At 44.0% G+C, this 11,929-nt stretch overlaps 1 protein-coding gene across 3 annotated transcripts; it reads right to left on the reverse strand.

Annotated features, from left to right (window-relative positions):
* Positions 1-23: 23 nt before the first annotated feature.
* On the reverse strand, positions 24-11,820 carry CG9801 (uncharacterized protein). Of its 3 annotated transcripts, none has more exons than NM_206462.2 (3): positions 11,671-11,820; positions 2,923-3,236; positions 24-2,853 (listed from the first exon to the last, which is right to left on the reverse strand). In NM_206462.2, the coding sequence occupies exons 2-3, from the start codon at positions 3,054-3,056 to the stop codon at positions 858-860; spliced, it is 2,130 nt and encodes a 709-aa protein (NP_996184.1). In that variant the 5' UTR covers positions 3,057-3,236; positions 11,671-11,820; the 3' UTR covers positions 24-857. The 3 variants fall into 3 exon arrangements, with proteins under 3 accessions (NP_996184.1, NP_649827.2, NP_731278.1); NM_141570.3 differs by having other exon boundaries at positions 11,489-11,820; NM_169239.1 differs by lacking the exon at positions 11,671-11,820 and adding an exon at positions 9,624-9,806.
* Positions 11,821-11,929: the final 109 nt, after the last annotated feature.

An 11,929-nucleotide genomic window follows, 5' to 3' on the forward strand; every position in this document is an offset into this window, starting at 1 on the left:
TTAAACTAAAACAACATTTTTATGGTGTTTGTAAAAGCGCAATTTTTTAATGCGTTTACTCAATTATTTATTGCCCAGGCCCGTTTGCCACAGCCCATTTAGCAACTTTAGCTGTGCGTTACCAACTATTTATATGCGTTACCACATTTGAAATTGTATGAGACAGCTGGTATTACAAAGAGTATATCTTATTAATTCACATTGTAGCACTGGTGTAAAAGTGGCATATACATTGAATTACGAATGAGAGTGTAAAAATACGGTGTACATTTGTGTATTCTTATTATTTTTGGTAGTTTTAAACATTTGAGGCATTTCTGTCGTTTGCAATTTACAAATAAATGGCTAAAAACTATGGCTGACGAATGAGAACACCAAATTGAAATCAACGAACTTAAGCGAAAGCTATATGAATATCGAAGTTACATGTGAGATATATCACCGTGTATGTATGCTTACGTAAATATATATATATATATGATTCCAAATGGGTATTTCTTGATCAAAGATACTAACGATTTTCTGAAGGGTCCTTAAATATTTACGAGTAATTCACCTTTTTGTTGGGTGAAACTATTTAGTTATTAAACTTGTACAAAAATAAAAATAAAATTTTGAAAATTTCACAAACTTTGTGGCAAATAATTCAACAATATATTGTAGGTCTATTACGATATAAAATGAATTGGCACTTCATGTATAAATATGTTATTAAAAAATCAAAACATAATATAATTCTAGTTTATTCAAGGCCCTAAAGAGAATGGTTTTTACTTTTGAGATAGAACTACCCATGCCGGAGATGCGTGAGAAAAATGTATAAAAAGCTTAGTCGGCAGTCTAGCGTTTCCTCCAATTCAGAAATTCGTCTCCTTGAACTCCTTGGATTGCAGTACAGGCGAAATAGCTCCCCCATCGCCGTTTTCATTTCCATTATTGTGCTCCTCTCCGCCGCCCACCGTGTAGGCCATCACAGTGGCATGATCCAATTTCCCGGGCAATGCTACAAAGGCGCTGCTGTCCACCACACGCTTCCTGGCCGCGCGATGCTGCATGCGGTTCAGTTGCACCTCACGCTTGGCGCCATCTGGTCCCGTAGAGAGTTTATAGAAGAGTTCCCTTTGCTCCAGGGTCTTCCTCCTGGCTGACGTTATCATCCGTACAAAATCGATAAGCAAGTGGCAGAGCCTGCGTGCCGATACGCAGGGCGAAAACGTGCCGTTGATGCCATAGCTGAGCAGATCCTCTAAGCGGTAGAGGGTAAGAGCATGCCGCTGGGGACCGGTAACAAGGGGCAGTCCTGAAATGGACTTCGGAATGCGTTGGGGCACCACCGATGGCGGTGGAGCTGATACCAATCCCTGGCGTGGTTCAATAAGCGTTTGGGAGCGCATATACTTTGGTCGACTAGGCGCATTATTAGGCGGACTTTCCGCCTTGGACTGACGAGCTGGTCGCGTGGGCGGAGTCGAAGGATGCAGACGGGCATAGATGGCGGATGCACTCTTGTTCTGCCGTTTGGGTGCCAAGTTGGCGGGCTTGACATGTCCCGACGTCTGAAGCTTAACATCCGGAGTCCAGGCTTCGGCAAACTTGCCCACAACTGGATCGAAGTTATCGCTGATTCCATCCGACGTTAAAAAGACTATGTCTCCACTTTCAATGCAGGTCATCGAGAAGGTTAGATTGCTCAGCTCTGGCTTGTTGCCATCCGCCGGTCCAAGGGCACCCAACGCATCGCGCATGTCCCTCATGGAACTGATGTCGTGGGATGCCTGTGTTAGTTCCCGTACTCCGTGCTTCTTGGAGTACACATAGCCCAGGGAATCGCCAACATTACACGAGCACACGACATATTTCCCTGGCGCTCCGTCCAGCGGCAGCACAACGGCTATGGTGAGAGTAGATAGGGCTCCTCCAACTTCCAGGATACAACCGTGTCCCTCCCAAAGACTACGCAGCAAACTCACAAAAACCTCCTGGGTTGTGGTGGCTCGGCACTCCAGCGCCTGTCCGAAGACCGCCCGGTCCAGATAGTCCAAACAACCGTGAACAGCTGAACGGGCGGCCAGACGAGCGCCATCACCCCAGTTGACACCATCTGCCATGGCCATGGCAGCTGAGTCTCCGCGCACTACCATTCCGTAGCAGTCGGCGATGGGATTGCCCATGGGTTCTTTAGTCAGCATGTTGGTCTCGTAGAGGGACACCGAGATACCATATGCGAAGTCGCACTCCATGCGCCAGTTCTCCACGCCAGCGATCAAAGCTGCGGGATCAGAGCCACCCTGGTTGCTTACAGCTTCGCGGAGCAAACGTTCCCGCTCTGAGTTGGGATCCCCATCCGTCGAGACCTCAGTCTTTGCATTTAACACATTCCTATTGTTCTGATCGCTGTTGGCTTTTCCAGCATCCGTGCCAGCAGACGCAGCGGCCAGATTGGCTATGCTGCTTTTGGAATTCTTGCGGGAACGCATTCCCGACGCAGAAGCAGATCCGGAGGGCTGCTCCGCACTGCTCTGTCTGCGAGGTCCTGCCGGCGGCCGTCCGAATTTGCTGGTAAGTCGGGTTGAGTTCTGTGTGGCCACCTGAACTGGTGGTGTACTCCTCCTAACGCCATAGCAATCATCGTTCTCCTGCTGCGTATCTATGAAGTCAATGTCATCCGCGAAGCTGGTGCTCAAGTGCAGTTTGGAGCGCTTGATGCCGGTGAGCCCCTCGTCAGGACCTGTGCAGGCGGCTGTTATAGAGCAGTTTCCAGCTTCGTATGTATCCAACTTGAGAACGGGCATGTCCGTGGGATTCTGGCCATTGTAAATCTCCGGACCCTCAACAAACTGACGCTGCATTCGGCTGTCGGTGAAGGTGGTCGGGTAAATATTTGAGCAACTTTCGCAGGCTACTAGGTTTCTATTTACTTACCCCTCCAGATATTTAGTTATGAAGCTACCATCATCATCCTCGTGCTCGCTGGCCCGCCGGCGACCCTCGCGAGGCTCCGCGATGAAGCTCAACTGGCGGAAGTAAGTGGTGACTTTCTGGCGCAGCGACGGCATCTTTAGTCGAGTTGCTCCCTCCTCCTCGCCAGCAGTTCTCGCCCTCCAGTTAGGGTTCTCTTAATTGCCAGAGATGGAGGGGCTAAAAAATGGATGCTGGGATGCTGACCAGTTCGTTCACCTCATCAGTGGCAATTGTTGTGGGAGTCGAGTCACTCCAAACGAATCCAGCCGCCGACCCTGCAAAGAGGTTTAATTTAGAGCTTCATTTAATTATCAATAAATTATGCAATTAAATGGGACTGGGCAAACACGAAAGAATTACAAGCAAATTGCATAGGCAGCCGCATAACTGACATTACTCCCTCCTTTCAACCGCCTACTCCTAAATGACGAGATGTGCTTTTTAGTTGCCGCAGGCCCTGCATCCTTTCCCTGGCCACACAAAACCCTTCGCTCATCAGGAGCAGGATGTCAGAGGAGAAATCCCACCCTGTGAATGGGCTTTTACCCAGCTCATTGCGAATGCAGTAGACACTGAACTGATGCGGACACAGAAATCCCCTCCTTCCTTCGGGGTTCAGATGACATAGCTTTTAGCAGGGCTCTCCGCATGTGTTCTGAACCAGAGATGCCAATTTGGTTCTTTGCTCAACTAATTTTAAATTGTTTATGGATTAACTTATGTGCCAAACTACTTGCCTTTCAAAATAAACCATTTATAAAATCGAACGCAATAATTTGGGACTTGATTTATCACAACATTTATTTATTTATATTAAACCCTTTTCAGGATCAACTTTCAAATAGTCCTTTAGCATGAATTAAGTAACTGGCATCACTGATGTGTTGATGATTAATGAATGGACAAACCAACTGCCTGGGGCGACCTGCAACTCCAGCAGATGTTGGGTTTTCGGATTCTGACAGCATCAAGTTCGGTTTCAATGGAAAGATGATATCATATAGGGGTAAGTTTGCCGGCGAGAAACACACCAAGGTCTGCTGTACAATTATGTATCTAACTCTCCGCCGCTATCGCAGACGACATTTAATTGCCGTGTTAGGGCATTTAACTACCTGATCCATTCTCGTAGACAATGTAACGCCAAGACAGCCTTCATTTCGGCGAGATTACAATGGATCGCAAACACAATAAATGCTAATCTTCAGCAGCAATTGCCGTGGAGATGCTTTTCCTTAGACGATGTACACAAAACGATTTGTATAAATGATAAACAACAACAAAAAAGTCGGCACGGAAAGTAGTTTCGTTGATGGGGGCAATTATTCAAGATACCCCCCCTCCCTTGTTGTTGCTGAAATTTTCACAAATGCTTCAAAGATATATATAAAAAGAAAAAAACACAATCAACCACTTTAATTTGTGGCATAAGTACTTCAAGTGACAAATGAGTGGTCAATTAAAAACTATGTCGATTAACGGTGAATACTGTGGGTCGGTACGCCTCTCTATGCGCTTCTCATAAACGGCACTTAACGGCACGCGAAAATCGCATGAACCCTGAACCAATTGTTCGAGTTTCGATGAACTTGAACTGCACTCACGAATCAATCAGCGAGTAATGTAATTCAATTTCAATCTGATGGCCCCAAGATGCGCGATTTCTTGGCAATTGCTGGGCACTGATCCGATTGCCACCACACCCGCATTCCTTGCGGCAAAGCATTAAAATCAAATTAACCCACATAACCATTAAGTGCAGGAGTGGGAGATTTCCCATTACCATATCCACATTTCCCAGATACAAATCAAATGAATTGAAAAGTCAGAGCCGCGAGACAAAGTCGATCGCTGGACGAAAGGGATGGATAGCTGAGTGCCCATGTGGTTATAAAGATATATCTTTCTGTGGATGCATTGAGGCGCGGCCAGCTGTGTGCACTCGTACCGGTCCAGGGCAATCAATACGGATGATTGAAAAGCCCACCTTCACATCACCACAAAACAATTCAATTTAGCCACAACAATGTGCAGCTTGCGATTAAATGTGCAGCCAAAGAGATTACAACTGCACCACAAGAGCCAACATTGAAGCTCAGCCACAAGCGTTTTGTAGTTCCCATCTGCAATTGCTCCAATTTCTTTACGCCTCCTCCAGATCTGCTCATCCACGTCAATCAGAGTCGTCATCACTTGACACACAATAGGCATCTGACTGTGACTTACTGGCTTCTCAATTCCCTCAGCTTTTTCGCTTATAAGTGTCCATTGTGGGATCTCACAAATTATTTAAGTTCTGACTTTTGTCCACCTGACGGCACGTGCCGAGAATAAAGTATAGGTTTTATAGAGATGGAAAAATCTCTGGATTGAGAAGTAAACTCATGTAAGATGCCCGTAGCAGCCGTTTTGTTTACCCATGTACATATATTATTTTTTAATCTTTAATTGCATTTTATGTATGTATTCAATTGTATATGAAATGACACTCCCCCAAACATTAAACAAACAATTCTTCGAGGCGTGTGCCGCAATCAATCGACACTTTTCGATTGGATTTCGGGACCATCGAAATTTTCAACACTTGAAACTAATCAAGCGTGGAAATGGGGAAATAGGAACGCGGTGCTGTGAGATCATTGTGCAAGATCTGGGTGGGGCGATCCGTGGTGTATAAAAACAACTGAGTAAATATTATCGGATGTGGCACAGATCTCGTGAGTCTTTCGAACTTTGTTTATGCTCGAAAACCAAAATAAACCATTTGCGCTTCCTCCAACCAAAAATAGTTGTGTTGGCCCGTATTTATAGCTGCCGCCCGTGGAAACAAAAAATGTCTGGGTGAATTTCTCGCTTGAAAAACTCATTTGGGCAAGGCTTTGAAATGCATTTCCCGTCGCATTCGAAATCAGCTAAATTTTCTGAGCTAATCAAATGCGCAAAATTATTGTTTACACACTGGGTTAATTAGATGTGGAGATTGGTTTCTCTGCTCCGCTTCGAGATTCTTTTGTGCTCTTTCGGCTTTGTGCATACTTAAAATGTGTGTGGATTTACGAGGGAGAAGTGCTAAAACCCAATGCAAACAAGTCTGCTTTGGGGTCCAACCAAATGCTCCAACCAAATGCAAACACACCCGTGACATTCAGAGTCTGGATGCACTTGAGGCAAGTGACAGTTGTCTGCAGATTATGTGCTATGTGCTGCATATTGTGGAATCTCAAGGTGCAGTCGGTGGGCCAAAGCCGCAGTCAAAGAAAAAGCCTTAACAGCACAAGTCAAGTGAGGCTGCTCAAAGCCGTTTTGTGTGCTTCTGTTTGGGCCAGACAACAAACAACAAGAAGCTATAAAAGCAGAGAGTGAAAATTTGTTGCATTCATTGCGTGTTTTCTTCGAAAGAAAGTTGAAGGCCATCGTTAAGCTGTAGATTAAATAGAGCTGTCTGCTTGATTACGAGCTCCCAAATATTTCAATCATTTCGAGCGACCCACTTTATGTATATTGCTTTTGTAGCGAGTTCCCTCCTTAACGTATAAGTTGTGTAGCTTAGGTATTCTAAGACCTTAGATTAGATGATTCTCCCTTATGGGAATTATAATATATGAAACAAAACCGTATGCACAAACCACATACACGCGTCAAGTGCTGATTCAACCGCAGTCAAGGCAATCTTGGATAGGAAATGCATGCTTAATTTTCATTTCCTCATATGCAATTTTTCTCATTTCAAGTCCAGGCTGATCAAGCCGCATAAAAATAAAATATTAAGTAGCAAATGCATTAAGCAAAATGGACGGGGTTCCCCAACCCAGAGTTTTAAACTGACAAGCTTTTGGCTTAAACCTTCCCCCAATATTTGACCATGTGTTGACTCATTGGACAAGCCGTCAGCTGCATTAATAATGCATTAGACCAGCCCCAGGACATAAAAGTCCCCCCATCGTGCTAAAGTGGGCGCAACACGGCCTGGGGCTTCATGAAAATCTGGCAATTAAAATGTTTTACATTATGTAAACCGCACGAAAACAATCACTAAAGAGTTCCTTCACCTCGAAATGGCGTCGTGAATATGAAGCGATATGTATGATGTGGGAAACAAAGGAGGAGTTGAGGAGTCTCTTCCCGGTTTTCGAAGCATTTCTTATAAATTGCCACCTAATTGGCGTGTTCAACATTGTGACTGTGCGTGGTACGCCTCATTTCCTGTTGCAACAATTTGCATTAATAGAGGGTCTCATACCACAGATTCAGTTCGAGATCTCCCCATCCGTATGCGAATGCGAATCTATTCCAGTGAATGCATTTCAGTACCATTCAATTGAAGGCGCGATGAAATGGAAAGTTAAGATCCCTTTGGAGGATTGGATGTGTGTCAGAAGTTGAGAAACATCCTTTGTTTTATGTGCCTTCCATGTGCATTCGCACTTAACGCCAATGCCAGGACCTAAGAGCACCCAAACCCACCCAGTTTTTCCCCACTGCATTTCCGCTTGCATGTTTTCCCTTGTTTTTCCGCTTTTCGGGTCGCGCCACTTGGCCCGCTTTTCAGCCACGAAAAACTATACTTGAAGAACTTGCCACACGCCGAATACAATAAACTAAAACTGGGGCAAGGCGAAATAATTCGGGCCTAGAAAGGCAATATCAAAGGAGTGCCGGAGCTTATGTATGGTATAAGGGTAAATTACCTTTCGGACTTACTGGGTATATAGCATCAAACCACCCTCACACAAAACATTTAGTATGATTGTTTTTAAAGCCATATAATTACGGCGAAGGAAAGCCATTCCCATACCATTCTACTAATTGGTTGATTTTTTGTTGGATTTCGCAAACATCTGGCAGAAAAATTGATGCCGCCAAACAACTCCACACACATTTGGCAAGCCCACAAGATAATTTGCATAAATTGAATTGAAGTCTTTACTTGTTGGCCAGGTAGCGACAGCTGTCGTCGGTTTATGTAGGACTTATATACGACTAATCCTGCATGAATAAATTAAATGGGAAGCCTCAACTAAGTCTGTCTGGCGGCGGATGGGTTTTGGGTTTGGCCTCTGCCGAAGCCTTTGTTGCCAAGCATACAAATGAGTTGAATCCAAACTCCTGGGCGCTGTCACTCTATGCAAATCTAGAAAACCAGTAACCAGTTGTTGTAGGATGGAGAAGGCACGGTGGACGGACTTTCGGGGCGCTCAACTCACATATTAAATTAAATGTTAATGGCAACAAAGACAATTCAAACGGAGTCAAGGCCCGGGCCAAAGAACTGTGGCTAACAAAGAGGCAAACAACACCAATTTCTCGACTGCCCCGCAGCAATTGAGCAACCAACGAGCCACTTTGTTCGCCCCATATACCCCGCCCACATCCCAGCCCCTGTCCACCCGTGAAATCTGTTCTCCACCTCCAGCTACCTCTAGATAATATTGCACTGTTCGGTGTCAAATGGCTGCCCACTGACGGACTTCTTGGTTTGTCAGGTGCCATGGTTATTCCACCTACAGTAGAAGCTCTTGAAAGTGGAATTTCTTTCTATCTAATAATAAAAGATAATTGCCGAGACAGTTTTGGTTAAAAGTGGTCAAAGTGCTCAAAGACTCTCTATCGTCGGTTATGTACGTTAATCATATTAGAAGTAAGTGAAAATGTCCCCAGAAAGGACGTTCATTACAAGGAGCCCCTACTGTACAAGACCTTGCGGCGGGTTAAGTGACCGATTGGCTGTCAGTCCCCAGCCAACCAACCTCACCTCTCGGACTTCTAGTTTTAATTTGAATTTCATTCCGTCTCGTGTGGTGGCCAAACGCTTTGGTGGTTCGCTTAGTCATATCACTCGGCTGACTAATCATTGAAAGCGGAGCGTGCTTGGAGGGAAACCTTAAGCCCCAGATATACCCCCCTTCTAACTCCAAACCATTTACCGAAATCTCCACCCCGCCAAAACCCCACACAGCTGCAAATTCAATGAACCTTTGCTGCTGTTGACTTTGCTGATTAATTGGAAATTGGCAAAATGTTATTTATTTTCGCGCGGCTGGTCTAGCGCCAAATGGTTGTTTTTCATCAAAGGCATAAAGTTCTATAAATGTTCCCAGACAAATTGGTTTTAATGAGCCGGAAACTTTTTCGGTTGAGCTCGGATTTTTACGGGTTTGGCGGATAGAAGGAGAAGCCACATATTGTACCCGATTGGCTTTAAACAAACACGGACATACTATACTGAGACAACTTCTTCAGTGGCTCGCTAATGCATTATACAAGAATGAACTCCTTTGCAGGCACGGCCGAGCAAACAAACTTCAACTTGTCCGGACCAACTGCGTCATAAAAGAGCCAACGGCAGCGCCAATCGCCATCTCCGTTTCCAGCGAGACAACAAAGGATGTTGGGCGCCGGGAAGCAGGAGGAGCAGGACCTGGGAAACCAGCCAGTTGTGGATGGAGCGCAGACAGAACAACTTCATGCAACCCCATCCCCTGGGAACCAGACGGCAGCCAGGAGTCTGTGTGCCTGATCCTTGCCATCTCGAAACGAAAAAGAAGCCGGCGAAAAATATATAAAATGGAGAAACAAAATATTTTCCCGATGTGCATGCATAGTTCAAAGTTAGTTTCAGGCATCTGTGCACCACCAAATACACCACATTCCCCACTACTTACAAGCAGAATTGTGAAAATTTTTTGGTTGCCAAGCGAAAGTGATTGAATTCCTAGGGATTTTGTCGGGCGCCAGTTGAAAAGGAATTTTTGATGCGTTTAAGTGCCGAAGTTTCCCTAAAAAAGTTTGGCCTTAGAGTCAGGGGATGTATTAAAAAGAAAAATGTCGAAAGTTTTTGAAAGAAGAGATTAACAATGATGTGTGATACAATGATTGTGTGTTTTGGTCTGGAGAATTTAAATCTCAATAAAAAACTACAAAATGTATATTAATGAGGCTAACGATGGTTATATTATGCAAACAAGTGTTGGGGGGAATATAATTATTTAAAATAATTGCATTTTTTTGCGATTCCCACTTTGCAATTCTAATCCCTAATAAAACTAGAGATAACTTATCTTATGAAGCAATTTGTTTACTACTGCGACTGGTCTACAGAATATACTGATGCAATCGCTTTAGAAGTGTGGTAGGTAATCCCGTTCGTTCTCAGCCGGAAATCACCCCCAATAAGAAGTTTAGATAATCTTAGATACGGTATCTGCTTGTTGTTTGCCACATGCATCTACACCCTGGATTCTAAACTTAGTTCCCCCAAAATATCTGACCGAGTTGTCCCCTTTAATTTACAGCTTATATCCGGCATGTTTTTCTCCCGTTTGAATTTTGCCACAGTTTGCGCCAGAAGTTGTGAAAAGGGCAGAAAGAGAACGAGTTGAAAGTTCCCATTAGAATGCCCAATCCAAGCCATCCTGTTCCTTTATTGCGTGGCCCCTTTTTTTTACATTTTCCGTAATTCCCAGCCAGGCACCATCACGTGTCGGGTTTTCTCCAAGGTATTGGGCTTCGTGGAGAATCGATTTTGTGGCCTGACGAGCCTGTTATCCTTGGAGCGAGCGCTTTTGGCTTGTTTCAGGACATAGAAATTGCCTGCTGCATGTCCGAAAGGCTCAACGAGAAATTATGCTAGCTACACTGAAATCTAAACTTCAGTTCAAGGAACTCAGGAAAGAAAATACTATTCAGAAAATGAAGTTTTTATGTTTTAAAACTTTTATAACAGTTTATAATATTATTGATACGATGTCAATATTTTATATTTGTTTTAGTTCGGTAAAATGAAGATTATCATGAATTTTTCTCAGTGTGCGAATGGAGGTGAGTGCGAAAACGAGAAGGAGGAAGCATCCATCACATGCATCTGCAGTTGGCAGGCAGGTAAAAATGTTGTACAAAAAATGAATAACTGACATTTTAAGTGGGAAAGTTTTTGCATCAAAATCAACTGCCTGCCAATGCTGCTACCGAAATTCAATATATTAACAAGTGCTCCGTAATTGTAAATTATCGCCACTTTTTACAGTCATTACTATTAGTAAGTTTATAATTATGTGGGTAACAAAGCGGTAAAATATGCCAAACGAAAAACAACACCAGCTATTAGCACAGTTTCGAAATACGATAAAGCTTGAAAACCGGTTATTGCACCAACGAAAGCTGACTTTTGTTGTTCTTGTTTTGTTTGTTATTGTTATTTTTGCTAGAGCAGCTGAGATTTCGCAGCTGCCCGTGAAGTTGAAAACAAAATAAGAGAAAAAAACAAACGGCAGGTGAATCAACAGCGGTTCAAGCGCCCAACCCACCCACAAGTTTGTTGGAGGGGGGACGACGACGTAAAAAACAGAATAATAAAGACGTAAACCCAGTTAAATGGAAAAATCAAGGCGAACGAACACACACGGAAGCAAAAGCACAAAACAAAAGGCGACAAAAACACGTCGAAGGCGGCAAAAAAATTTGGAGAACCCAAAAATCAATAGAACTTCGAAATATCCATAACCATGTAACACAGTGCACATTCACTTACAATAAGTGTGCCTTCCTCTTCTGGGTTGTTTTCTTATCGCTACTTTACATATGTTGGCGCCACTTGCAATGGGGAAATATATGTAAGTGCGTGCGTTCCGTTGGTGGTGTGTATAAATATTTAACATTTGCCGGAGGGTGGTTCCATCGCCCAGAACTTCGGCTTCTGCATGGAATACTAACATAAATCGCGCTGCACAGTCCACTTTTGTGTGTTGCACTTCGAGTCCCAATGGTTACCAATTAATGTCGCTACGAAATGGAACTGCTAACGACTGTTTCCGCCGCGGACCGACGTTCCTGCTTCGATTTGAAATTCGAAGTGAATTGGCCAAGCCAAGCGATATTTGTGGTAATCGAATCGTCGATATGAAACACACTATTCTATGTGCAACCAACCGAGTTGGCAGCTCCCAGCGCGATTTTTCAGTATATTTTGCAG

The sequence above is a fragment of the Drosophila melanogaster genome, chromosome 3R, assembly GCF_000001215.4.
Source record: "Drosophila melanogaster chromosome 3R".
Classification (NCBI taxonomy): domain Eukaryota; kingdom Metazoa; phylum Arthropoda; class Insecta; order Diptera; family Drosophilidae; genus Drosophila; species Drosophila melanogaster.